Source organism: Thunnus thynnus, chromosome 3 (assembly GCF_963924715.1).
Source record: "Thunnus thynnus chromosome 3, fThuThy2.1, whole genome shotgun sequence".
In the NCBI taxonomy this organism is placed as follows: Eukaryota; Metazoa; Chordata; class Actinopteri; order Scombriformes; family Scombridae; genus Thunnus; species Thunnus thynnus.
This window is the reverse complement of record NC_089519.1, coordinates 13,104,419-13,132,369: the sequence shown is the minus strand read 5'-3', so window position 1 is coordinate 13,132,369 and position 27,951 is coordinate 13,104,419. Positions and strand designations below refer to the sequence as shown.

At 39.6% G+C, this 27,951-nt stretch overlaps 2 protein-coding genes across 4 annotated transcripts; one reads left to right on the top strand and one right to left on the bottom strand.

Annotated features, from left to right (window-relative positions):
* Positions 1 to 1,001: 1,001 nt before the first annotated feature.
* LOC137180547 (nicotinate-nucleotide pyrophosphorylase [carboxylating]-like) lies at positions 1,002 to 9,635 on the bottom strand. Of its 2 annotated transcripts, none has more exons than XM_067585936.1 (5): positions 9,469 to 9,635; positions 8,254 to 8,507; positions 3,375 to 3,685; positions 2,104 to 2,235; positions 1,002 to 1,982 (listed from the first exon to the last, which is right to left on the bottom strand). In XM_067585936.1, exons 2-5 carry the CDS (start codon positions 8,504 to 8,506, stop codon positions 1,770 to 1,772), a joined length of 909 nt encoding a protein of 302 aa, XP_067442037.1. In that variant the 5' UTR covers position 8,507; positions 9,469 to 9,635; the 3' UTR covers positions 1,002 to 1,769. The 2 variants fall into 2 exon arrangements, with proteins under 2 accessions (XP_067442037.1, XP_067442038.1); XM_067585937.1 differs by having other exon boundaries at positions 9,473 to 9,635.
* Positions 9,636 to 11,455: 1,820 nt separating this feature from the next.
* Positions 11,456 to 26,620, top strand: ppp1r12c (protein phosphatase 1, regulatory subunit 12C). Of its 2 annotated transcripts, none has more exons than XM_067584305.1 (20): positions 11,456 to 11,831; positions 13,349 to 13,523; positions 13,633 to 13,763; positions 14,785 to 14,903; positions 15,241 to 15,400; positions 15,553 to 15,697; positions 15,804 to 15,878; positions 15,967 to 16,046; positions 16,354 to 16,466; positions 16,569 to 16,636; positions 18,306 to 18,436; positions 18,675 to 18,762; positions 19,366 to 19,483; positions 21,395 to 21,510; positions 22,273 to 22,325; positions 22,636 to 22,675; positions 22,920 to 23,033; positions 23,441 to 23,491; positions 24,089 to 24,139; positions 25,466 to 26,620. In XM_067584305.1, exons 1-20 carry the CDS (start codon positions 11,626 to 11,628, stop codon positions 25,550 to 25,552), a joined length of 2,121 nt encoding a protein of 706 aa, XP_067440406.1. In that variant the 5' UTR covers positions 11,456 to 11,625; the 3' UTR covers positions 25,553 to 26,620. The 2 variants fall into 2 exon arrangements, with proteins under 2 accessions (XP_067440406.1, XP_067440407.1); XM_067584306.1 differs by having other exon boundaries at positions 11,457 to 11,831; positions 22,920 to 23,024.
* Positions 26,621 to 27,951: the final 1,331 nt, after the last annotated feature.

Here is a 27,951-nt window from a genome sequence, read left to right as displayed (position 1 = left end):
TGCAACACAGGGTTATTCAATTAGTGAATAATAGAATGAATAAATATTTAAAATAAAAAAGGAAGGAGGTAAAGATGTGTAATGATAAATATATATATATATATATATATATATATAGCTTTCCGTACATCCAGTTGTAGTTCTCACTTATGTTAGTTCGGTGAATATGTATGGTAACCTGGCAAATATGCAAGACTAATAGTATGGTGGCATAAAGGGAAATGGAAATTCCGAAGGGAATAGAATTGGCTGCTTCACCAGTAAAAACAAATATGTTTTGACGGCCCACCAACCCAAAACTGTATTTTTTGACAGTCACCAGCCGGTTTCACTATCAAAATTTGATCCATTTGGTCCAATAACATTTGGGAAGTCTGAAAGAGCTGCACGGCCAGCATGGGAATGTCCCCCCTGACATGAGATTTAAAAACTGTATACTGTGAAATACAGAGAGATTTATCTGGCGGTGATAGGCTTACTTTAAAGACTCTGTTCACCCAAATTGCAAAAAAAAACCAAACATATTTTCTCACTGACACCAGATTTACTTACAATGGTTTTGAGATATCTGTCTCTTAGCTTTTTGCCTCCACCACACCACAGTGGAGGTAAATTCTGTAACGTAGAAGTGTGAAGTCTGGGCTAACCTCCGTTCCACCAGCTTATGTGACTCAATGTAATCTCTCATTTACCTAGTTGGTCTTTATGAAGAAAAATGAAACTGGCTGCTGAGGTTTTAAAAAAAAAAATTTACTAGTGTGACTGCACGTAAACGGATGTCATCATACCTTGTTTTCCTGTGTATATATGATCTGTCAACTCTCTCTTCAAATGTCATTTTCCACCTATTTAACTGTAACCTCTGCTGTCTAAAAATGTCTGTACAGTTCAGTCCTCTGTCCTGCTGTTATTACAGACATGTTTGAACTAGCTGTGGCTGCTCCACTTGCTAATGGACTTTTCTATTGGACTTTTCAACAGACTATTCTGTTGAGCTGGTGACAGAGATGTTGTTCATTAAAGGAAAAAAAGACATATTAGATCAACAGTTTAAAAGTCTACCAACACTTTCTAAACAAATTCAGTGAACTGCATGACAACTTGTTACAGGTTATGTATGTCTTTATTTTCTTCTTTGCTCTCAATGAAAATGGCTGTCAGTAATCTAATTCTGATTAACCACAGTAATGTAAGAATGATGTTGCATTTTCTGCATGTCACGAGCACATAAACGGTTTCATTCACCTCCATTGTGTTGTGCTGGTAACAGAAGTTTCAGACACTAATATCTCAAAAACTATGTAAATGAAACAAAACTATCTGCATGTCTGGACACCACTAGTGAAGTGTTTTGTGAAATGACACTTTAACTTGGAAGTAACTAAATTATTACTGTAATAGGCCATGTTGTAGAATTAGTTGGACTTCCCCTTTATCCTGTATGTATGTGATGTATCTCTTGATCAGCTTGAACTTTTGACTGCTGTTTCTCTTTTGCAATGCACTTTTTGATACCAGATAAAATTGTCATTTGGCCTCCATGACGCCAGCAGAAAAGCAAGTGCAGTCCAGTTTCTATTCTTCATCGATCCTTATCAAATGACTGATGATACGGACAGAAAACAGGATGTGAATCATTTTTTAATCTTAGAAATACGAGACCATGGTTGTTGTAAGAAATAAATAAACACCCTTGAAAAAACTCCTTGATTTATCAGAACAAAGTCTCACTCCATTCAATCAGTGGGTCTATCTGTCCATCCTACTTGTCATCCTTCTTGGAGGCTTGAGTGAACAACAGGCTTTTGAACTTTGAGTGAGAAGTCCACAACTGGGCAGCCCTGTGTAATGCAGCCCAGGGAAATGATGTTCACATGTGGGGAGAAATACATGGCTAAGTTGTCTGGAGTCACTCCTCCACTGGCTTCTATCAGTAGAGTTGGGAACTCCTCCTTCAGTGCACGAGCTGCAACATGGAGCTCCTGAAACAGAGAGACAGGGTGTATTATTTCATGTGGAGGTACTGTAAGTGGCAGAGGGAATAGAAATCAGGCAATGAAAATGAGAAATGACCCGGGCTTGTGTTCTTTTAATATTCTCTACCTGAGGTTGAAAGTTGTCCAGCATAACAATGTCTGCTCCTGCTCTGGCCGCCTCTCTGCCCTCCTCTGTGGAGCAGCACTCCACCTCAATCTTACTGCTGAAGCCGCACACTGACCGGGCAGCTTTCACAGCCTATAGAACACACAAGGTTATTACTGAACACAATGAGGTTAATGTGAGGTGTAATGTGAGTTTCAGCTTAGATTCTGTTAACTTGTCTGTTTGCAACATACAGAAACCAAACTTCCTAAAAATAAATGTGATTGCAACACATAACACCATGAGACTCACACAAACACAGTTTAGAAAGGAACAATACTGTCTGTTTCATTTTGACCTCTTGGTTATTATTTGAAGTATTTAACTGAAAGTTGAATGCTCATTTCTCAGACAGTATTATTATTATTAGTATTTATTAGTTTGATCTTATTTTGATATATGCATGGATTAATTAAAAAAATATACTATCAAAATATGAAGAGCAGCAGCGTGTTGTTTTTTATTCAGTCTTATTAATGGTTTTGCTGTGTGATGTCATTTAATCACTTTGTGCTTGTGAAACTGTGGGAGCAAACAAAGACCATAATAATGTGACTTTCATAAGCAACTGACTGATACTGACTGTGAAATTTGATTTAATTTTTCCACATACTGTAACTTCTCATAAATGGTTTTCAAAGTCAAATACTTCAGTGCTATAAATTCAGAGGTATTCATGCTTATAAACTGCCATAAAAACTGAATTTGATAAGCCACTGAATATCTTATCATGGAATTGAACCTATACTGAATACAATGTTTATATTTTAGATCCACATCTGACTATTGAATTTGAGAAACTTTAATATACTGTAGTTTTTATATTACATTACATTTTATATTTATATTATTATAGAGTGATTGAATTTTCTGTCAGAATTTGAGAATTGTAAAATCAGTTCTTATAATCAAGTTTATGAAACTGTACAACTTTAAAAAGAAGGGAACTGAAATAACTTAAATACAGATAGTTTCCAAGTTAAATATTTTAATACTATAAATTCAATTGTATTTATATTTCAGAATTACATTTTCAGTAAAATTCATTATTACATATTCAGTTATATATAACATTCAAATTATTGAGGCCTTTCTTTGCTTCCATATATACTACCATTTAACTTTTATACACTCCATTGAAAGGTTTGTATCTTTCCAGGCTGTTATATTTGTTAGTGGAGAATATACATTGTCTGTGCAATATAAAGTGGACCAGTGGTGCAGTTGCCCACCTCTGTGATACTCCCTGATGCCCAGATGTGGTTGTCCTTCAGCATCACCATACCACTCAGGTCCTGCCTGTGCATGGACACGGCGCCAACCAACATGGCATACTTCTCCACCAGACGGAAGCCCGGGGTGGTCTTGCGTGTGCCAGCCACTTCTCCATGCCAGCGTCCTGCCGTTGCCATTGCCTGGAGCTGAGCACAGCGGGTGGCGATCCCTGAGGCCCGGGCCAGGCAGTTGAGAGCTGGCCTTTCACCTAGGAGCAGGCACCTTGCTGGGCCTCGAACCACAGCGGTCAGTGTGACAGCATCTGGACCTTGTGGAGGTGAAATAAACACAATGAGTCGAATGGAGCCTAAAAAAAATCACATCATTTATTATATAAGTCCAAATAATAATGATTTTTTTATCCTCAGTTTTATAATCAGGTCATATGAATGTAACTACTTGCCTGGTCAGTAAATTACAGTAAATCTGTTGCATAGCAGCCTGTAAAACATTTGATGACAGCCTGATGTCACTGATGTTGAGAGGGTTATAATACAGCCCCCTAATATGCAGGTCTGCCCATTTCAGGATCCCATGTAGTTTGCTTATAGAAATAGAGTTGGTGTTAAGGATGCATTGCTTTACATCTTATAAACTATTTATAGCCATTTGGAGTCAGCTCAGTCCATATCATGTTCTTTGATTTCCCAAGTGCATTTAATACAGTACAGCCCCACCTCCTGGCCTGGAAACAACATTTTTATTCACCTATACAGGCATAGCCAGGTGTCATATCATCTTCAGAAATTTTCTGATGATTCTACTCCTGTTGGCCTCATACTGAATGGTGTACACCAAACGAGGCTGACAGATTTGTGAGCTGGTGTGATGTTAATATTACCTCAACTTTTGTATTACTACGATGAAGGTGATAGTTACTGACGGCAGAAAAAATGATCATCTAAAATTATCACGTTGAAGTTGTTTCCTTTTGAAAATATCTTGATAAAAAATTGAATTGGTCAGAAAATGTTGATGCTGTTTTTTAAAAAACACAGTCCAGTTGTCCAAAGTCTTGATGTCAGTAGGAAGTTTTAGAATGTTTTCTACTGGAGCTTTGTGGCCAGTGCCTTAATGCTGTTGCCTGTCAACAGGCCCCCAAAACACACAGTGCCAGTCAAAAGTTTGGACACACGTACTTATTCAAAGGTCTTTCTTTATTTTTACTATTTTCTATAATGTAGAACAATACTGAGGACATAAAAATATATAAAATAACACATATGGAATCATCTAGTAAACAAACAAGTGTTAAACAAACATAGACTTGGTGCTTCAGGCTAAATCCCTGTCTAAGGGCAATGTGCCATTCCTCTATAATCTCTTATCTCCAATTGATGACTCGTCCGTGCGTAAGAGCAATTCTGACTGGGAAAGTGAACTCCAGATGAACATTTCTGATGTTCTCTGGAAAAGAGCATTGGAGGCAGTTAATTCCTCCTCTAGCTGCGTTAGACTGCCTGTTATCCAATTCTGTTATCCAATTTAAAGTTCTCTTTAGACTACACTATAGCAGAGACAAACTTTTCAAACTTTACCCAGATAGGACCACGGAAGCTTGTGACAGATGTTCCCAGACGCCCTGCAACCTAACACATATGTTCTGGACATGCACTAAATTGTCTAATTATTGGCAGTCATTTTTTAAATCTATTTCTGATATCCTAGACATACCTGTTACTCCATCGCCACAGATAGCCATTTTTGGGGTGCCTCCTGATGAGCTTAAAACTACATCTTTGCAGAACAATGTAATAGCTTTGCGTCCTTGATTGCACGTAGAAAAATTCTTCTCCTTTGGAAATCTTCACAGCCACCTTCCTTTAAATCCTGGCTACATGATTTATTATTCCTACTGAAACTAGAGAAAAATAAATTCAGCCTTAGAGGGCATCCTGAGAGATTTTACTCGCACTGGAAACCACTACTTGTTCATGTGGACAAACTCCATGCTGCTGAAATGTACCCTTAATGCTGTGCACACATCTTGCCCGGTCTGCCGGCACGATCTCCTATAATTAGACTGACTTAAGAACAGAGGGTTGATCTGTTGATCATGCAGAGATGCAGGCAGCAACAAACAAACCATAAACTTCAGTGTTTTATCTACATTATTTATTAATTAACTGGATGTACTTATCTACTTGATCTGTAATTTTTTTCTATAATTTTTATTATTATTTATTTACCTATTTTTTTTTAATTATTTTTGTATATTTACTTACTTTTACTTTTATTACTATTTTTAACTCAGTTCATTTATGTACCCTCTCGTCTTGGTTATCACACTGTTTTTCTGGCTACTAATCACACTAACCTGTCGATGACCTAAAGGTCTGTGGGATGAATATATGTGGGTGGGTGAGGGGTGGGGGGGTATACAAAAACAAAAAAAACATATGTCACTGGATGTATTGTTTACTGAAGCTGTGAATAAATAAAAAATATTGTTATAAAAAAAAAAATCATCTCATGACCCCTCAGATTTATCTGGTGAGCCTTTGGAGGGGCAGGACTAAACTAGCTAACTGTATATAAAGTAGTTGAAACTAGCTCCACCTCCAGCAGCTACAACAGTAACATGCTGCTCTAACACTGATGCTTCAATATTAATAATCTAATGATGTCATATATAATAATATATCAGTCAGAGACTGAGCAGAGACAGAGTCTACTTTTACTGTAATACTTTAACTACATCAAGTGCATAATACTTATGTACTTTTACTGTAGTAGGATTTTTCATGCTTTTACTTGTAATGGAGTATTTTTACGTTGCTGTATTGGTACTTTTACTTAAGTAAAGGATCTGGATACTTCTTCCAACACTGATGGTTCTCCAACAGTCTTGAAAGAGTTACCACATATGCTGAGCACTTTTGGCTGTTTTTCCTTCACTCTGCAGTCCACCTCATCCCAAACCATCTCAGATGGGTTTAGGTCAGGTGACTGTGGGGGCCAGGTCAACTGATGCTGCACTCCATCACTCTGCTTCTTGGTCAAACAGCCCTTACAGAGTCTGGTGGTGTGTTTTGGGTCATTGTCCTGTTGAAAAACACATGATAGTCCCACTAAGAACAAACCAGATGGGATGGCGTGTCGCTGCAGGATGTTGTGGTAGCCATACTGGTTAAGTGTTCCTTGAAGTCTGAATGAATTGCTAACAGTGTCACCAGTAAAGCCCCCCCACACCATCACACCTCCTCCTCCATGCTTCACAGAAGGAACCACACATGCAGATACCATCCGTTCACCTTCTCTGCGTCTCACAAAGATATGCCGGCTGGAACCAAAAATCTCACATCTGGACTCATCAGACCAAAGTACGGGTACGGGTCTAATGTCCATTCCTGTTTCTTGGCACAAACAATTCTCTTCATCTTATTGGCCTCCATCAGTAGTGGTTTCTTTGCAGTAATTCCACCATGAAGGCCTGATTCATTCACTCAGTCCCCTCCGAACAGTTGATGTTGAGATGTGTCTGCTACTTGAACTCTGGAAAGCATTGATGTGGGCTCTAATCTGAGGTGTCGTTAATTGGCGATTTCTGGTAACTCTAATGAACTTCTCCTCTGCAGCAGAGGTTACTCTTGGGTGGTCCTCATGAAAGCCAGTTTCATCACAGTATTTGATGGTTTTTGCGACTGCACTCGAAGAAACTTTCAACGTTCTTGAAATTTTTCAGATTGACTGACCTTCACGTCTTAAAGTAATGACTGTTGTTTCTCTTTACTGAGCAGTTCTTGCCATAACATGGATTACTAAAATATTTGAATAGGGCTATTTGGGCAATGGGGGGCTGTTTGACACTAGAAGGTTTTCACATTCATCCGCTGAAGGAGGAAAGTTTCTTTGTTTACCTTAAATCTGAGTTTAAGGCGTGTACCTATGAGCATGATTTGTGACATCACAACTAGTGTGGAGCCAAGTGTGATGAGGAAACTTGAAGCCTCCAGTGCACATACACTGAGAATGGACTTACAGTGAAGTAGGAGACATCTTGTGTCCAGCAGTCAAACTTTTAAAATGAACAATATTTGCATATTCAGAGATTCTGGACTTTTCAATGAGGTAGAAGAAGGAGATGTAATTTTAAGGATCTTAATGGTGTAATTCAACTTTTATTATGCACAAATTATTATTCAGAGCAGAGTACTTTTATATACAGACTGGTGACAAATTAAAGGAAAAACTTGTACAGGTCTGAATGCTTGACCCCTACAGTGAGGGGATTTGGTGGCTCTGTTATTCTGTTGGGGGAATTTTGCTGGCATGGTTTGGGTCCACTTGTCCCCTTAGAGGCAAGAGTCACTGCAAATCAATACAAAGTTGTTCTGAGTCATTACCTTTATCCTATGATGAAATATTTCTATCCTTGCAGGAGTGGTCTCTTCCTGGATGACAATGCCGCAATTCACAGGGCACGAGGGGTCACTGAATGGTTTGATGACCTCACTGTAGGGGTCAAGCATTCAGGCCTGTTCCGGTTTTTCCTTTAATTTGTCACCCATCTGTAGATCTTAACACATGTCTGGGGGAATCTTTAAGGTTTCATTTTATATCATACAGATTACCTATTTTATTGGTCTCATTTTTAAGTGCATAACTTTTTATGGCCTTTTCATTTAATGGGTCTGTGGGCTTCTGAGCTACACTAATGTCTCCTTGGAATATGTGTTAGTGTGTTAGTGTTAGCACTGAAGTGACAGTATGTCTTTCATTTTTTGACTTGTGTCTTTTGTCATTGTGCATGGGTGACCGAGCTAGTTTTCCCCCTGAGGATTCATAAACATACCTAATATCTTGCTGCTTTGGATGAAAGTGTGCAATGCCTACCAATCTCAGCTCCCTCCTGGTAACGCCACTCCACAGTGCAGCCGACTTCAGTGAACACTGCTGTGAAGAAAGGGCTCCCTGCCAAGATGCTGTGTGGTGTTTTACAAAGCAGCCTTGCCTCGACTTCCTGTGACCCCACACATACCCCTGCTGGGTCAAAGTTTGGTGTGTCCTCTGCCAGCCACTCTCGTGCCAGCTGGGTCAGAGTGTGAGGTGGGATTGAGTGTGCTGCTGTGTGTTTAGGTGGAGACATTCTGCAAACAAGCGTGAAAGGAGTCTGTCATTTGTTGCTCCATTGACATAGAAGCAAAAACTGAGAGCAGATAAAGAATTCACAGTACTTTCACAGTGCTTTCTTGAGTTATAATTACGGTGTTATTCAGAAAATATGAAACCATGACTATATGGATGACACATTTAAAGTCTGATGGTAGATGTAATGTTCTTCTCACTTCATTTCTTGAAGAGAATGACAGTAGAGAAGTTGCAGAACAACAACAACTGCATAATCAATGAAGCAGTTATGACACTATGACACTCATAACACTTTTTTTCTAAAAAATAAACAGTAAATTTCAAAATATACAGACAATATATGGTGACAAATTAAAACAAAACAACTAAATAAGAGAGTGGAGAAACATAACAAATGTGAATGCCTCCTTAAGGACATGAGGGGTTACTGAATGTTTTTATGGGTATAAAAATTATGTGAATCAAATAATATTTCCCGTTAGAATCAACATATCTCAACCCATTTATACAGCTGTGGGAGATTTTGGAGAGATGAATGTTTGTTGGGGTTCATTCTTGCAGCAGAGAAAATCTTTTACAAGGAGCACTGAAGCTGTTCTGGAGGCTCGTGGTGGAACAACACCTCACAGAGACACATTATGTTGTTTTTATGCTAATTTCTCACCCATCTAGTGGCAAGCTTTTGTTTCTGTTTCCTTTCCATGAATTAACTTTCAACATTCTTTCAGTCTAACCTGCACACATAAACAAATGGGAGGACAATGTGGCTTTTTTGAAGAAGAAGAAGTCACTGCTATATCATAAGCCACAACTAGGTTCACAACTAGTTTAAAATCTAATAATTACACCCAGAGCATGTTCTGTCACAAGTGGAGCAGTTAATAGGTAACCAGACTAAGATATAACTAGGTGTATTTAATTGGAGCAGAACAAAAAAATGCAGATGAAAGATCGACTTACTTACATTAGTGGCTGTCCTTTTCCTGTTGGTCACAGACTGAGCTGTAGTGTAGAGCATATAGAGCCACAGGAAAAATGTGATGTGGAGTTTGACCCTGTGTCCATGTTGGAATGTTTACAAGCTGTCAGAGAGTTAACATTGATTGTTTTGACCAAGGCTGGTTTACAGGCCAGAGTGCATATTTGAAAAAAAAGAGATAAATTCAATGTACTTAACCTGCTATAGACCTGCTTAGTGCTGTGCATTAGTTAAAAATCTGCACAGGAGACATTTTGACTTGTTATTGAAGGAAAGCAGAACAGTTACTAATAACATAAAAAATATTCTCTTTATCATTCAAGTATTCCAGGAACCCATGACAGTGTCACAATGATCCAGCAACCACAGTAAACCTTTTTTACAGCAGACATTCCACTCAAGTGTGCAGGAGTGAACTGATCAACCCTGAAACTGAAGCAGATAAATGAAATTTAGCCATTATACATTTTATCATTTACACTTGTTCTTTTCCATCTGTGACATGTCAAAATGTCTTCTGTTTGTGTGTGTGTGTGTGTGTGTGTGTGTGTGTGTGTGTGCGTGTGTGTGTGTGTGTGTGTGTGTGTGTGTGTGTTTGAATTACAATGAAAGTAATTGGGGATATTGTGTGTAATTGTTATTTCACTACAGCACCACAAACAAGCCTACACCTGCCTGCTTCCTAAAATTGGCTCTCCACTATGATGAGGATGTTTTTGGCTTCCCTTTCTCTCACCCCCCAAGGGCGTAGCCAGTTTGCCAACCATGCAAAGGGAAGTTTATTGCAACACCAACTGTGGTCATGAAAAGTAACAAAATGATGTACAGTACAGACCAAAAGTTTGGACACACCTTCTCATTCAATGAGTTTCCTTTCTTTTCATGACTATTGACATTGTAGATTCACACTGAAGGCATCAAAACTATGAATTAACACATGTGGAAATATGTACTTAACAAAAAAGTGTAAAACAACTGAAAATACGCCTTATATTCTAGTTTCTTCAAAGTAGCCACCTTTTGCTTTGATTACTGCTTTGCACACACTCTGCATTCTCTTGATGAGCTTCAAGAGGTAGTCACCTGAAATGGTCCAAACTTTTGGTCTGTACTGTATGTGTAGCTTAATGTCATCTCTGGCCGGCCCTGCTGTCTCCACATGGGGAAGCAAACTGGAGGAACATTAGGAGCCTCAGACTTCACATCTGATCAGATTATTGAATAGTCCTGTACCACTTTCTAAAATGGTACCATTTACATGGTTTAAAATGTATATCTAATTATTAGAATCTAATTATCTATTAGATGTGAGAAAACTGCAATGCTTTACTAACAATTTCACAGCAGATTTCCTGGCTTCTTAGAGAGTGTAGAACTCACAACCTTTTATTAATAACTTGACATTTTAAAAAAATGGCATCCACTGATTAAATTCTTGGGCTATGAAGTTAAGTTAAACTGATAACAGAATTAATGTTTAGCAATGTTAAATTATTTTTTTTCTTTTCTATTTTTCTTTTTTTGTGCTTGTTTTTGTTTTATCCCTGCAACTACATTTGTACCCTTTTTCAAACTACCATGAGCCAAATAATTAATACGTTGAAAAAATAATTAATGACTTGAGTAATGACTCAGACAGTCAGATACATTTTCCCAAACTGGCAACCCAAACGCTCATTAGCTTATAACTGATCTTTAAATAATTAGTAAATTATTCATTAACCATTAGCCATTGGTTATCATTCATAAGTTCATTATCACGGGTGTCTTATTAGGAAGTGGTGTCAATAGTGCTATAACTGCTCCCACAGTCCAGTCATTAAGTGGTTTTGGAAGATGTATTTGCCTCTATTGTGGATATTATTTTAAGACGACGCTGACCACAGTCTCAGTAGCACAATGACAGGAACGTCCAGGCTTGGAGCTATTTCAGCATTTCCCCTCCAGGGTCTACTGCGCAGCGGTGGTGACGTCAGGCAGGCCTGCGCGCTCTCGACGCGTACAAGCACAAGTTGAGGCTTCCTCCTCCACATCCAGAGCAAGAACCAGGAAGTGAAAGTATACACATGGAGGGTGTGTCATTCCCTGCCAGTGTATGTTTTTATTTTTAAAAACATAGTCCTCCTCGGATAGAATAAATGGGGGACTCGGCGAGGACCAAGCGGCGGGAGCAGCTGAAGCGCTGGGCCGGCTCCTGCACCGACAAAGCGCCGGCCGTACCTCGGCGGAGATGGCGGGGCGACGCCGAGAACGGAGCAGCGGAGCCGGAGGCCGAGCTCTGCGAACCGCCGAGGGACCAGCCAGTGTTGGGGAGAGATGGAGTTAGCCCCCTGCTGAAGAGACGGTGAGGAAAAACCTCCTCTGACACACTGTTTGAGCAGTAACGGCCAGCCTGCCGCCAGATAGCTTAGCTGAAGCGTCTGGAGACATGCTAAAGCACGAATGTAACGTTAGTGCGTGGGCTTCTACAGACCGGGGTTGGACAAAATAACAGAAACACAACACAGCAGCCCTGTAACAGTTTAATAACGTTACCCGTGTACTGAAGCTAATAATGTTGCGGACTGTCGAGGTGTTTGGCCATTTCTGAGGCCGCAGTTTGTTGTGCTAGCTCCCTGTTAGCTCGCTAGTTAACTGTCTTTACAGTCTGTCCTGGTGAGTTTCCTTGTGACCACTGTCTTCCTTCCTTCCTTGGGCATATATCATTATCGTTTCTGAGAGTGCCACATCATTTTGCAGTCTTTGTTTTCAAGCAGTCAGTAAAATTCAGGCAGTGACTATCTCTTTTAAACCTTACACTTTAGCCTAATGATAATTGACGAATTGAATATGCCAGACGTGTACTATAGTTTTATGTTTAGTTGCTTCCTCAGTTGCAAGTCTATCAGAAAGTCAGAAATGCTGCGAAATTATGAATTACTGAAGATGTGGGGACGTGAGAATGAATGACGTAATGATAAACAACTGCATTAGCACAGAGGGGTCACAAGTAGATCCTTACTAACACTGACTGAAAGACACTTAAAGGGATATTTGTGCAATAACACAGAACATTAAGGCCTCAAAGTGACCAAGTTAAAATCTGGTCATATTCAGCAGTTCCTACATCAAGTCAACAGATCCTATGATAAGATCAAAACCAACGATGAATAGATCCTGCTAACAGGAATTGTCTCTGTGTATTCTCATACAGCTTGTTCCTCTGTGCCTCCTGTCGTCCAAATGTGAGGCAACAAGAGGTTGTCCAAAAACTATTAAAACATCTTCAGTAAGCCACACTGTAGCACTGGGTGACATGTTCCTTCATTTCCATGAACAAAGACACTGTAGTCAATCCCACATACATCGTCCTGCAGCTGGAAATACTCACTGGCACAACAGATTCATGGCTGAAAATAGTCACAAATACAAACATGATTTTGTTCCTGTTAGAATAAGGGATGCAAAAAACTACAGCGCCCAGCTCTTTCAGGAATTTACCAAGCCTTTTTCAAAATTAAAGTATATATTTGTGGACTACATATTCAGTAGGAACTAATGGGCGTGGGGTAAGAGCCACAGACAGGGTAGTGAAGTCTGAAGGTATGGAGAGGGACTATCACATTGATGGGATTTGTTGACAGTAACAAACCATAGATTATCGTCAGCTGTTTCTTTTAACTCAACCCCTCTGACAAATTCATCAGCTCAGTGTTTTTTTCTTGCAAAGTTATTCTACTGCCTTAAAAGGTGTTTCTCTTTTGTCTACTCCCTGTATGAACATAGTGGTGCTACAAGGCATGTTTTTCCCCTGAAATTGATAACCAGCTACAACAGCTAATCAGTGATGCCATCTCGTTGCCTGCACCCTCTTTTTTTTAGCAAAAGGGTGAGGTTTGACAGGGCTGCAGAGTTCCTGGCGGCTTGTGCCTGCGGGGACACAGAGGAGGCCCAGATGATGCTAGTGGAGGCCAGAGAGACCAAAAAGAACAATGAGGAGGACGTACCAGAAATTATCAACTGTTCTAATGCTGATGGAATCACTGCTCTCCACCAGGTAAGACAGTCTGTCTTTCTAAGGTTTCATTGAAATGATTGACTGATGGATAAGAAACTTATTTACAGTTGTATTATTTTGTCTCTGGTTTATTTTCCTCTCTGCAAAGGCCTGCATAGATGGCAGCATGGAGATGGTGTCCTTTCTTTTGGAGCATGGTGCCAGTGTGAACCAGGTTGACAGTGAGGGATGGACACCTCTGCATGTTGCTGCCTCCTGCGGCTACCCTGAAATTGTGAGGTAAGTAGTATATGTCTCTACAGTTAGCAAAACACAACAGCGTAACAGCTGTGTAATACGGTACTATTTGTCACAGTAGGGACTTCAGAATGCAGCGTGGGTGCCAGACTATTTCTGCATTCAACAATACTAACATTGTTGTCGTGTTTGGCAGCACAACAAGCCAGCTAAAGCATGAGTGGGCTGGCCTGGCACACAAATGTATGCAGCTCAAAAGATTTAAGAATTGATGCACCTTTCTTTTTTTCTATGGTTTCATGTTCCTTGCCTGTGAATAATGTCTTTTACAGGGCTTTACAGGGATATGGAGTAGCCAGCCAGTGGAGTGGGGAAAAAGTAGCTAGGAGGGTCTGGAGGCATGCCCCCCCCAGAGAGCATTTTTGGCCCAAATTTGGTGGCCTCTGGCACATTCTAATATACACTGATCTTAATTGTTGCATATTTTCATGAGTTTGCCTACCCGACTGTAAACATGTAGTGAATTATTGTAAAGCAGAATTAGGCTTATTGTTCACTGTGCACACACAGTCTGTAAATAGCTGTAGATATTTAAAACCACATCTATTCCTGACTGATCAGAACTTTTGTAATTAAGAATCATTAGACCTTATTTATTATTTATTTATTGACACCTTCACTTTTGAGTTTATCAAGACATGGCACAGTGATGGACTGACAGATAGGCATGTTTCTCTATCATCATGCTTGCATTGTTTAGAAGCAGAGGCTGGTGATCATAAATGTACATGCATAGCGAATCGCTACTTGACAAACAAAACTATTTTATTAGAATCAAATATTAATATAATAAAGTAGCCTGCTGGGCTTAGATGAGTAGTCGGCTGTTTGGCCGGCAGCCGGCGCTTATGGACAGCTCTGCTTTTGGCCTTCCTTTGAAGGCACTGCAAACACAGATAATGTGATGGGATTTGGTGTTCTCTGTTTAGAGTTGGTTGTCCTTGTGTAGACTTTGTTTCTGCTGTTAAATGGATTCTCACTCTGTCCATGTTTGTTTTGTCAGTTTCCTTTTGCAGGATGGTGCATCTCTCTCTGCTGTGAACTGTGATGGTGATGTTCCTCTGGACATTGCTCTGGATGAGGCCACTGAGTCTCTTCTCCAGGAGTACACTGTGAGACAGGGTGAGCACTGTTCTTTGACAACCGCACACCCCATTTAAAAGGATGTGTCATCATTTGTACTTAATCTAGGGCAAATGTTTGTGTTATGTTTCGTTGATTACAGTATACTAGCCTGTATATGGTTGTATTAGCAGTGCTGGATATAGTATGGAAAAATGGCCACCCATTCATGAAAAAAATTTCCCTCTTTGTGGTTGACTTCCATTTTGTCATTCCAAGATGTGTGCCTTTCTGTCCATCTATAGTAATTAGTTAGTTAGTAATATCGCCCTGCCCTTTTTGGAATGTCTTTCTGAAGATTTTTTTCATTTTCAATTCATTCTCTGTTTGTGTCCAGGTGTGGATTTGGAGGCAGCTAAGCGGCTGGAGGAAGAACAGATCATGACAGATGCCCGGACCTGGCTGACTGAGGGCCCACCTGCCGATGTACGGCACCCCAGGACCGGAGCCACCCCACTGCATGTGGCTGCAGCCAAAGGCTACCTGGAGGCTCTCAAGTAACCATCTCCTGATGTTTTTCAAAACCAATATATAATATACTTGCCCCTAGGAATGGTTCATCGTTTTCTTCTTCAGATCGTCTTTACCTCATTGTTTTGCCATACACTGTCTCATGCGCTTCCTCCTGCTCGGCTCTTGTGTTGTCTAGGATACTGTGTCAGTGTGGGCTGGATGTCTCGGCTACAGATTTTGATGGCTGGACGCCTCTTCATGCTGCAGCACACTGGGGTCAGGGGGAGGCCTGTCATATTCTGGCTGAACAGCTGTGCAACATGGAGGCCCGCAGCAATGCGGTGAGGCCCACAAAATAATGAAAACTTTTCTCATTACAGCCTCACATTCAGACAGAATGTCATATTTCCATCTTGGTCATGATATTTTATAAAATGAACTCTGCAGGGTCAGACGCCCTTTGATGTAGCTGATGAAAGCGTTGAGGAACTCCTGGAGGAGTTATCACAGAAACAAGCCAATGTAAGAAAGTGTTTATCTTTACTTGGTGAATTTATATGATTTTAGCAGATCTTTTGTGTTGATCACTGACAGCTGTATCTCTCTGCAGTGGCGTAATGAACAGTCTATACTGGACAGGCAAAACCAACAGGGCTCCACCGCTGCAAACGCGCAAAACAAACGGCGGAGGTGAGTGTCCACCTCTAATCTACCCTGAATAAGCACATTTTTCCTAAATAAAAACATTTCAATTTTTCATTCCTGTGAACACCAAGGGCATGTTTCCCTGACAGGTATGTTCATTGAAACATGCCTTACTGCCAGTAACACCTCTATATATTACCTACATGAACAGAGCTTGGAAAGATTGTAATAATAATAATAATAATACCTACAATAAAAGATAAGAGGTGCAATGTAATCAACACAGGAAATTTGAAAAGTCTTCTTGGAGATCCTCTGTGCCAACATCTGTCCCCACTTTCACACCTTCCAGGAGCTCCGTGTGCAGGATGAGCAGTAAAGACAAGATGAATGTGCAGGATCAGTCTAAAGAGAGGGGCATTTCAGGAGGCCTGGAGCTGAGCGAGGAGAAAGAGAGCAGCCCAGGTAAACCATTTGCTATGTTGATAAGTTGGCCTCAAGTAGTTCATTCTCTGTAAATATATGTGATTGTGCTGATTCCCATAGCTGCTGGTTCTCTTTTCCCAGAAAGCTCCACTGTGTCCAGTCCAGACACTGAGAGTGTGACCACATCCACCATCAGCCCTGCTGACAAGGTAAAAATCACAAAGCAGTGTTCAGTATGTCACACAGTAGGGCTGGGCGATATGACCAAAATCTCATATCCTGATATAGGTAATTTCATATCCAGATATCAGTACCTATCCCAATATAGCACATTTTAATTCAATGAATAAATAGTTGGTCCATCCCCTCCGTGTCCCCCCGCCGGCATAAAGCCGCCTCTGTGTATGCTTTTACATAGCATGCTGGTGTTCTGCATTCAGAGGCGTGACAGAGATCAGACTGATCAGAGCTGTAAACTCTGCCATGAGGGAGTACAAAAACATTACTAGGACGAGGGGAGGACATTTCTCTTTGTTTGATAACATTAAAAGTTAAGTTAGACTTTTCTGTGGACTCATTTTAAAAAAAGATGAGAGAAAAAAAGGGAGAGCGAGCGCAGCTGTGGTCAAGTGAGCTAGAGAGTGAGACATAGAGCGCTGGTAGGGATTGTTTGTGATTGTACTGATTGTTTCACAGCTGTTACGTTCTAAAGCACAAACACACCCACACACCTCTGCTTAACACCGTGGCTGTACGCCGCACCGTCTGATTTGGTCTGAATACGGGCTAAGAGGAGAGCAGAGAAGAGTAGCGCGACCATAAATGATAGCAAAACACAGTAGAGACTCTCACACACTGAGCTGAAATTAAAAGAGTGCACATGAATTTGGTAAAAAACATAAATAAAGACAGTCTCTACTGCGTTTCATTTATGGTCGCCGTCTCGCAGTTCTCTGATATTTTCCGTGCGGGCGGGGCTGAGCCCTCCGTGTGTGTGCAACGCAGTAGAGATGGACAGCGGAGATAGACAGTTGGAGAGTTGGCAACAACTTAACTTGTTACGTTACTGTAGGTGCAGTAAAAGCTTCACAAGTAAAAAGCCAAGAAGAGCAATTTATCAATGTAATATATGCAAAAGATGGACAGACTCCAAATAATGAAAAATATTGCTGTAAGGAGTGTGATTTGCGTCACAACGAAATAAACGATAGAGCACAATATGACACAATAGACATTTTTCTCTCGTCAAACAATATACATCGTCATATCGCACAGCCCTGTCACACAGTAGCTTCCTCTTGCTCCAGTCCTGTTGATGCCATTACAACTTATATGAAACATGTCTTTTAAAAAACAAAATTTGCATGTCAGTCGGACGGAAACATAGCTGTTGTTTAGATGGGGATTTTGTCTGAGGGTTTTCAGCTGTGTATCTAATAAAGACAGAAATATAAAAAGATAATTTGTGGATATGAAGAGAAATACATTTTCCATTTTCATTTATATCCTACACATGTCTAATGTATGTACAAATTTTAAACCAACTATGCTCATGAATATGCCTAATGAGGAAGTACATGTATTGAGGTTGGAAAACTTTTCAAATCAGTTTGTTTAATCTAAGAGTGTCAGCCCACATGGTCACTAACACACCCAGCATTTCATCTGAGGTTTCAGACACACCCTTGATGTGTTGAAACTGCAGATGTGTAGACTTTTAGGCCAGATTAAAGAAGGAAGTAAAAAAAAAGTCTAATTTCAACAGTATACTGGCATGAATCATGTTTCCCCACTGGCATGATAAATTTCAAATTTAATTGGTGACAGTTGATGAAAGTTGGGCTTCTGGTCTTTTTTCTTGTCTCATATGTGCTTCAGACGCCAGAGGAGAAAGATGAGGAGGAGAAGGAGCAGGACAAGGCGAACCGCACTGCCAGAGTCCAACCCACTCCTCAGACGAGGGATGCCACAGCTGAGAGTCCCAACACCCCCAGCGCTGACCGCCGCAAGTAAGAAACGAGTTTTGAACAGAAAATAAGTATTTTTGTACTCAACGTGTATATATTTATTATTAATAACTCACGCTGGATTTATGCCAGCAAGCCTGCTTTTTTAAAACTTTTTGGTGGCAGAAATGGTGACACTCCCAAGTGTTAAGAAACGACTTTTTAATGATTTCTTTTCTACCAGTATTTTGTCTTGAGTTCTAATGTTTGGTGTTTGTTTTGTGGATGTTTGTCTGTTCAGGTTTCAAGCTCCAGTCAGAGACGAGGAGTCGGAGTCTCAGAGGAAAGCTCGCTCTCGACTGTTGCGTCAGTCTCGCCGCTCCACACAGGTACAGCTCACTGAGGAGCTCTGAACTGAATGCATCTTTACACTCTTCATTTGTTTCCTGTCTTTCTATTCAGCAGCAGAGACCTGGAATCATTTAGTCACTGTGAATTCTATATAACACACATATATATAAATTGTTGTTAAGAGTCCATGCTGCTATTAATAGTGACACTTTACAACTTATCACACCCTCTGGTGTTGGTTTCAGAAGCTGTGTTAGCTCAGTCTGTGATTCTCACGCATATCACTGTTAAAAACAAACTCTGACCTCGTATTGACTGATGCTCACTCATCTGGTATAACTATCTCACTAATGTGTGTAAGCGCTACACATTCTGTGGATGATTAAACATTTGTGCGCTGAAAGACAACTAACCTGCCTGAACACAGCAGTGGAATAGAGTGAATCATTTACTGGTTTAATGATGTAGTTAAGCTGATTATTGCAGGACCGTATTGACTTTAACACATATACAGCATCAGCATCTTTACTTATTCTTTTCATTCATGATGGAAAAGTTTCATAATCTTTTTTTGACCAAGAAACAGTTGTGAATGCAGCAGAAGGCCTCTGAGTGTTTTTGTTTTTGCTCTATGCTTGCAGGGTGTGACTTTAACAGACTTGAAGGAAGCAGAGAAGAGTGTGCCTAAAGCTGCTGATCCCCCGCCTCGCAACATCCAGCCCGTCAGCCCCATCGTCACTCTCACGCCTGCTGAAAGGGGTGAGTGAGGCTGAAATGCAAAAGGAAATCTCTCGCTTACAGTCTCAGTGAGCTGTGGATTCCAAAATTCATTCTCCACCTGTGTTATTTTACCAGCTAGATTGATTTTTGTAGACAGGTGTCTGAACAATTCCTCCTTATCAAAGTAACAAACAGTCACCCGGGCTGATATCATCTACTGATTTTAGCATTAGCTTTTATCACAGGTGTATCGGTGTTTATATTGGCTGATGAGTACGAAGAAATTGAAGTTGAGAAATACCAAAAATATATTTGAGGTTACTGTGTCGCCATTGGATAGTTTGTCCACCAGAGATCTCTAAAAAATGTATTTTCCAGCTGTAAAATGTCTCACTCAGTACATATCCTCATCACAACTCTTTAATAAACATGTTCAAGGGTAAAAAAACAACTGTTAGCTGACATATTGCTGTTGGATTTTTTTTAAACTGTCAAATATTGATTTTGATATCATCTGTCAGGCTTTGTTTACCAGTCACATTGTGGCTAGAGTCTTACTTCTGTTTACTGTAAGACTACTAATGCAGTACTGGGTGGAGTACTTTGTGAGATGGACAGCTTTTAAAGGAAATGATATTTTCTCACATTGAAGGACCACTGCTAGGGTGGTTACCACATACTTTGGGTTGAGTGCATCCTCTAAACTTCGTCGTCGTGGTATCACCCCCTCTCGCACTCCACCCTTGTTTTCTGAACCGAGCATTTCCCCCTCTGACATACAGCGCTGTGCAAAAGTATTAGGCACTAAAAATTAAGTGAGGATGCTTTCAAAAATAGTGCCACGAATAGTTTTTATTCACAAGTTCAATAAACAAAAGAAACCAAAAGGAAATCAATATTTGGTGTGATCACACTTTAAAACAGCAGTTCTCCTCAGAACTCACACACAGTTTTTCAGGTACTTGGCGGAAGTTGGAGAAGTTTCCACAGTTCTTCTGTGGATTTCGGAGTCTCAGTTGCTTCTGTCTCTTCATGTAATCCCAGACTGACTCCATGATGTTGAGATCAGGGCTCTGTGGGGACCAAACCATCTGTTGCAGGACTCCTTGTTCTTCTTGTTGATCGAGACAGTTCTTTATTACTCTGGCTGGATGTGTGAAGTCGTTGTCATGCTGCAGAATGAATTTTGGACCAATCAGACGCCTCCCCAATGGTGTTACATGATAAGAATCTAAACACATCAAGTGCCTAAAACTATTGCACAGTACTATGTCTGATCAACACCACTGTTAGGGAAATCAGCATGTGAACTCAGTGAACACATCTGGTCAGAATGGTTTGTCTTCCTCCAAACACATCTGGTCTGGATGTTTTAGCTAGCACCAGTTTTCTTTTCAAAGTCAAAAACGGCAGCTTGTTCATGTTATCTGAGCTCACTGATCAAGTCTCAGCTTGCAGTGATCTGGGGCCGTATTCATAAAGCTACCTAGCACAAAGAGTTGCTCCTAGTGTCAAAATTCTAAGAAAATTCGCATGAACTCTGACATTATCTAGAATTTCCCCTTACAGATGAGGAGAAACCTCTTAAAAGAATGAGTCATATCTAGCATAGGGGTCAACCACACCTCACTGAGGTTAATGTTTATGTCCCTTCCTTGCACAGAGTTGCTTTGAGAATTTTCCTAAGAGACTGAGGCTAAAGATAAGACGATTTCCTTTTATCACACAAAGTTACATTTGGAAGATGGTGACATTGTTACTGAGCTCAATCCTGATCTGTGCTACAACCTCACTAGCTATGCTTGTTATATGGTTAGTTATTATTCATGTTGTTATATGTTCTCCATACATGTAACATGAGACATATTTAGTTAAAAATGTGACTCTGCTGCAAAGCCTCTGCACCGTCAGACTTCATAGGTGTTTTCTGTCAACCTTTATGTGCCTCAGATACAGACCCGGTGAAGCAGGTGGAGCCGGAGGGAGAGAAGCGTCTGGGAGTGAAGGACAGGAGGAGAGGGAGGAGGGAGAGACGCTCCACTGGCATCGTTCAGCTGGGTGGAGAGGTAAGAAACCACTTGACATCATCACAAACACAGCAGAGATCTCACTGCCAGTCAGGTTGGAGACTTTTGTTCAATTTAAACAAGCCAGAATATGTTTATTCACATTCACTCTTTAAGTTTTACAGCAATATGTGAGTACTGCAAGTAGTGGAAAGGATGGCCAAACCAGTTCCTCTTTCTCATGATGAAATAGAGTATTTGACTGACTGGGTACACTTTCCCAATGGGGGAAGATGACTATGATGATTGGTGTTTCTAGTGAAATGTTTGCAAGACTTGCATGCACTCAATTTTGATGTAAATTAGGTTTAATTTAATTTAAGAAACCACTTTCACTGCAGTCTGTACATTCTAGTTGGCACAGTTGACATTCTTCTAATTGCAGATATTATTGATGAGACTTTTTGAAAGGATCATTTTACATTACAGCATTTTGAAAGAGGTTTAAGCAAAGATAGTAAATATTCCAAATTATTTCATTACTAGTTCAGCAGAACCCTTGAGTGTAACACCAGGCAGTACACATTTTTAATTTCAACTTTGCAAAATGTTTACTCAGAGAAACTTGATACAGCTATGAGTGTCAGTTTTTAGTTTGCACAAGTTAAATTAACCTGTTATTGCAGGGATTTCAGTCATATTTGAACATTGCATAGAGAAGTATCAGATTGATGTGAAATGTGTGTATTATTTCAGATTAGACATGCCAGTAAAGTGTAACTGTAGTGCTGTGTAGCTGAATATGAACCTTTTTTATTTCAGAATGAAGATGAGGATGCTCATTCAGACGATACAAACAGTAACAGCATTTCCAAGTAAGTGTTGCTGTTTTGATTCTTGTGTATTTGGTTTCAGTTTTACTCTCCATGTTTCAAAGATGATACTTAATGCATGCAGTGTTTGGACTATTCTTACACAGCAAGATGTGGGGGATCTGATCATGTCACGTGTGTCAGACATGACTTCTGTACTTGATAAGAAAATGTATATGCACCTGCTGTTCTGCCACGAGGTGGTCGACAAAAAGGTAGTTTGATTTCCAGGACTTGAGGGTAAATGTTTAGTGTTTTAAATGTATAGTCCTGTGTTGCTGTGAAGGCTTTAAGTCTTTGTGTGTCTCTGCAGTGAAAGTCAACTGGGAGACTCGTCAGCTGACTACAGAACGGTACGTGTTTCACCCTCTTCCCACAGCACAGTGTACACATTCCTGAAAAATACACCTAAGGGGTGAAAGTGAATTATAGCTGAGATCTAGATAGACCAGAGACAGGAATGATACCCAACAGGCTTTAAAGAGAAGTGAACAGAAACCCCCAGCAGGCTGTAACATCATATTTCACACCTGCACACATGAAGCTTCTCCCTCCAGCAGACTCTCCTCTGAAGTGTTTGTGTTTGTTTCCCTCTAGCTGTACTTTAAGGTACTGCAGGATAACCTGGCTATGAAGGACAAGCTGCAGGAGATGGAGCTGCTGCTCTGCCAAAACAAAGTGGAGCTGGAAAGACTCCGACAGGTTGGGCAGGTTTGCTGATGCATCCGACCTTTTGAGAGAGAGAGAAAGAGAGAGAGAGTGTGTGTGTGTGTGTATGCACAGAGGGATGCTATGTGGGCGAGTCAGCCATAATAAGTAGAGCGTGTCAACTTGGACAGCAACAAAAATCATCCCTTAATAGTTGTATTTATGGAAGTCTTGACTTTAAAGTATAAATCATTAACTGTTTAAAAGTCGTCTTTGTTAGGATTTGTTTATCAGAAACTTCTTTACAGATCATATCTAAGAATTTGGGCTGTTTTTTTTTTTGTTTTTTTTTGCTACTTGTTGAGTATTGCTGTCATGTTTTGAGTGTGGCAGATGTTTCATTTGAAAACAACTCTTTAATTCAGTGTCTGTTGCAGTTGTCATATCTGTAATCTGCTTTTCTCTGGCAGAGTCAAGAGAGCAGCTCAGACAGACCGGCCCTGCTGGAGCTGGAGAGATTTGTAAGTCTGCTTTGTTGCTGTATCAGTAACACATCTCAACTTTTTTTTCCCCCTTCAGTTCACAAGCTATATTTAGAATGTGTGAAAGTCTTTTTTAAATTTTTTTTTTTTTTTATGCCTCCACACCAGTACCAGCTGCGGCCAGAGGTATAATGTTTTCAGCTTCTATGTCCATCTGTCCATCCATCCCATTCTCATGAATGCGATATCTTAGGAACGCCATGAGGGAATTTCTTCAAATTTGGCACAAATGTCCACTTGAACTCAGGCATGAACAGATCAGAATTTGGTGGTCAAAGGTTACTTTGACCTCTCAAAACAAGATTTTGGCCACAACTCAAGAATCCATACACAAATTTCACTCAAATGTCTGTGAAGACAGCATGTTTCTCACTGGAATCATACATGTCAATATAGTGATAAGAATCAGATAGTTTCAATCAAACAGTGCTTTTGTTTCCTGTTGTGTGAATTCAAACTTGGCTTTGAAAGGTGTAATGAAATGTAAGAAGAATATGCGCTCTGTTATATTAATAATAGCAGATGAATTTCTTGAATTTCAGTCAGTTTGTGTGTTCACACTTTTTTTTTCCACAGGAGAAGTTGGCCCTCCAGAGGAAAGCAGTAGAGCTGGAGGATGAGCTAAAGGTACAGATGTTCACTTAAACAATGATTACCACTGTACTGAGTCAACTGGTTGAAATAATTTGATGCTCTAATCTCATAAGTTTTACATTAAGTACAGCTTTGCATAAATAATGTTGCTGTCAGATGTAAAACTCATTCTCACTAACATTTTATTATAGGCTGTTAAGTAGGTTTTCCTCCTGGGATCCATATAAACAAATCAAATCAGTTTAAAACCATTTAAGAAGAATCACATACATATAAAAACATTTTTTAAAGTTTCATATGACACCCGAATCACTAAATCTGACCCCTGACCTGTCATTTAGTCTAAACCCAGTGTGTGAACCAAAGTACCACTAGCAGTCACTGTATATGAGGTTTAACTTAACGCTACAGCAGACATGTTTTGACTGAGTTTTAAAGTCATACAATTCAGTATGAAGTCAGATGTCTCCAGTTCAAATCATTTTATTAATTCATAAAAATAAATATCTTTCACCATGTATGATCTGATAAATGTAACACTGTCACATGTTTGAAACTAAAATGATATTGTATAATTACATTGAATTACATTTACATCAGTCTGCATTCATTTCTGATGACAGAAAGAGGCTTACTGATTCCCTGACAAACTGCAGAGGTCAGTTATAAATGCACCAGCACAGCAGTGAGGTCATGTGATCAGTCCGACAGTAAAGAAGGAAAGTGAGACAAAAGATCATAGATGATGATAAAAAGACAAAATAAATAATCAAAGTTACAGCTGATTATGAATTAATATTTTTTTCTTAAACCTCAGAAATATCTGACTTAATAATTCACAAATTTCAAAAAACCAAACACACACGGACGCCTCACATCAACCAAAGACTGACGTTCAATAACATTGAACCCAAATTTAATGGATACAGTGTTATATTGTGTTATAACCCTCACACTACCAACTCTGTAATCATATAACTGTCTTGATGACGTGAACACTCGCAAGTCGTTATGTAAACCTACCATCCATCCCATATGACGTGAACACAGCATTAACACTCGCTGTGTTTTAAACATCAGCAAGTTCCCGTGTCGCTGAACTGTAAACGTTCTAAATCTCAGCTAAGCTATTAAGATGCTATGGGACACAGCAACAGCCCCATCAAGTATTTAAATGTCTTCCACATGCCTGAAGCTGAACACTCAACATGAACACATCCCTAACAACAGCACAACAACTCCAGCGATTATCTTGTAAAATAGCTGAAGAAATAAGATCTACAGAAAAAGCTTCATTACTGTTATTTTTTTTCAAGAGTTTAAAATCTGAAAACATCAATGTGTCATGTTTTTCTGAAGGTTCTGGGAGACCTGAAAGCAGACAACCAGAGGCTCAAGGATGAGAACGCCGCCCTCATTCGAGTCATCAGCAAACTCTCAAGATGAACCTTAACGAAAAAAAAAAAAAACAACCTCCGTGGAGCAAAAAGTATTACAGGATTCGTCTTTAGTCCAACTCAGAAGACGCAAACCAGGAACAGAGACAGAGTCTGATTCAAGACTAACAGCACATTCAACAGTAACTGGAACAATGTATAGATTTCAGGGTTATTAGCCTGTGTTTGGGCCTTTATGTTTTGGCAGATCTACTGTATAACAAGCTGAACTGCACCTCCTGTGGATCGACAGGACGATCCTGTTCACATCCACTTTTATATTAAGTTTTTATTGTTGTATTTTTTAACTGGAATATTTTATGTGCTTTGCTCCTATACTTTGTATAAAATCTGTATTGAGAGACTTAAAGCCATGCACAGTGGGAGCTCATGATAATGTTTTAGATTGCTTTCTTGGTTACCAGAAATATACAAAAAAAAAAAAAAATGACTTAAATGTGCCAAAAACCAGCCCCAGTCTTGCATGTCCTCTGGGGAAAACTCCAAGTGGTCAGTGTTGTTTCTCAGGATGAGTCTGGGTCGATGCTTTCTATTTTAGTTGACTGCTGTAAAGGTGGACCAAATTTGCATGCCCATCTCTCCGCACTCCTCTGAATGTGTATTTAATATACTGTATATATTCATGTACAGGGGCCATCTGTCCTGACTCAGTGACGTGTGACGGTGCGTGGAAGTCAGGTGCAGCTCATGTTCAGAGGGACTGCTACAGAAAATATTTGTTACAAAAGTCAGATCTTTCAAGGGGTTGTGGAAAAACGCATGTTCTATCCTTAGTACTGTAAGTGAGTAGTCATTTCACTTTGCCATTTTGACTGGACGCTTCTGAAAGCAATGACTCCCAAGCTAAGTATTCACCCTGTGACGGACGGCTGTTATTGTTCAACAGACAGGCCAGATGGGTCAACTTCTGAATGTTTACTCCAGTTTAAAGAAAAAACTTGCATGTCATATAGTATTTTTATGCTGTGCCTTTCCATATACATTTGTAAGTAATATTTCTATTTTGCTTTGGCAAATATACACTGTTCAGTATAAAATACAGTATGGGCATAAATGATTCAAGCTCTCTTGTTTCTGTTTCTTTTTGTGAAGCAGAAGTTCAACTCTGGAAAGAAGAACTTGATATTTGATTATGGAGATGAGAAATATTGGAGGGTTGACACTAGAGTCCAGCTGATGTCAGCATATTGCATACATATTGGTGACCACAGACCAATAAATAATGAGAAATAGCCAAAAATATTTTTGAGGTCATTAAGAAACTGTCCCATTACAGCCACTAGTTTTCAGCTGTAAAATGTTCCACTCACTACATGTCTTGGTCACAACTCTTAAAAAACTAAATTTAAATACATCAGCTGTCTAGATATCTTGATTGTATTTGTATTCTTTAACTCTACAATATGGATTTGGCCTTGGTCAGGTTCAAGTCAACATTCAACAAATTTGTATTGAAGGCCTCAGCTGGTGCATTCATAAAAAAGAAGCCAAAACCTGCTCACTGTTAACATATATTGGACTGCTGTTAATGTCATCAGTCATGAACAAGTTGAGAAGATTCACAGTATGAGCCAGACAGCTCACCCTCCACCTTTTTTTTTTTATAAAGCTGGATCTTATTTTTTTCAGACGTTTCTAAGATTAGAGGGGACACCAAACTATCAAGAATTCCTTTTATAAAAGAATTAACAAGGTTAAAACCAGTATTTTACTCTTTGAAAGGTTATTTTGATTAAAAAGCTGCATGTATGCTATTTATTAACACCTTTACTAAAACATTTGAGGCTACAATTAATAATTATTGATTAATTTGTTGATTATTTTTTGCCGTTAATCGTTTCATCTATAAAATGTCAAATAGTAAAAGATTAAAAAGATTAAAGCCCATTGCAATTTCTCAGAGCCTTGGATGACATCCTTTTTTGTCTAACAGTTAAAAATACTCTTCACAAGGATATAAAAGCAGCAAAACCTCACAGTTGAGAGACTGGAACAAAATGTTTGGCATTTTTGCTGAATAAATCTCCTTTAGGTCTCCTCCACTCAAAAATGTGTTTTGCTTATTATTACTTCACATGGATGTTTGAGCTTCAAAGTTAGTTTTCTCATCCATCTGCAGAAGAAGCGTTGCTCACCTTAAATGTCAGTTTAAGACATGTATCTATGAGCATGACTTATGACATCACTGCTAGTTTCCAGCTAATTGTAGTCCAGTATGCAACTTACGCGCACACACACACACACATATAATGGACTTTTCAGTGAAGTAGGAGACATCTTGTGTCTAACAGTCAAACTTTTGAAATTCAAATATTTACATACTGATAGATTCTGGATTTTTTCAACGAGGGAGAAGGTAGAGATGTCATTTTAAGGATTATAACAAAG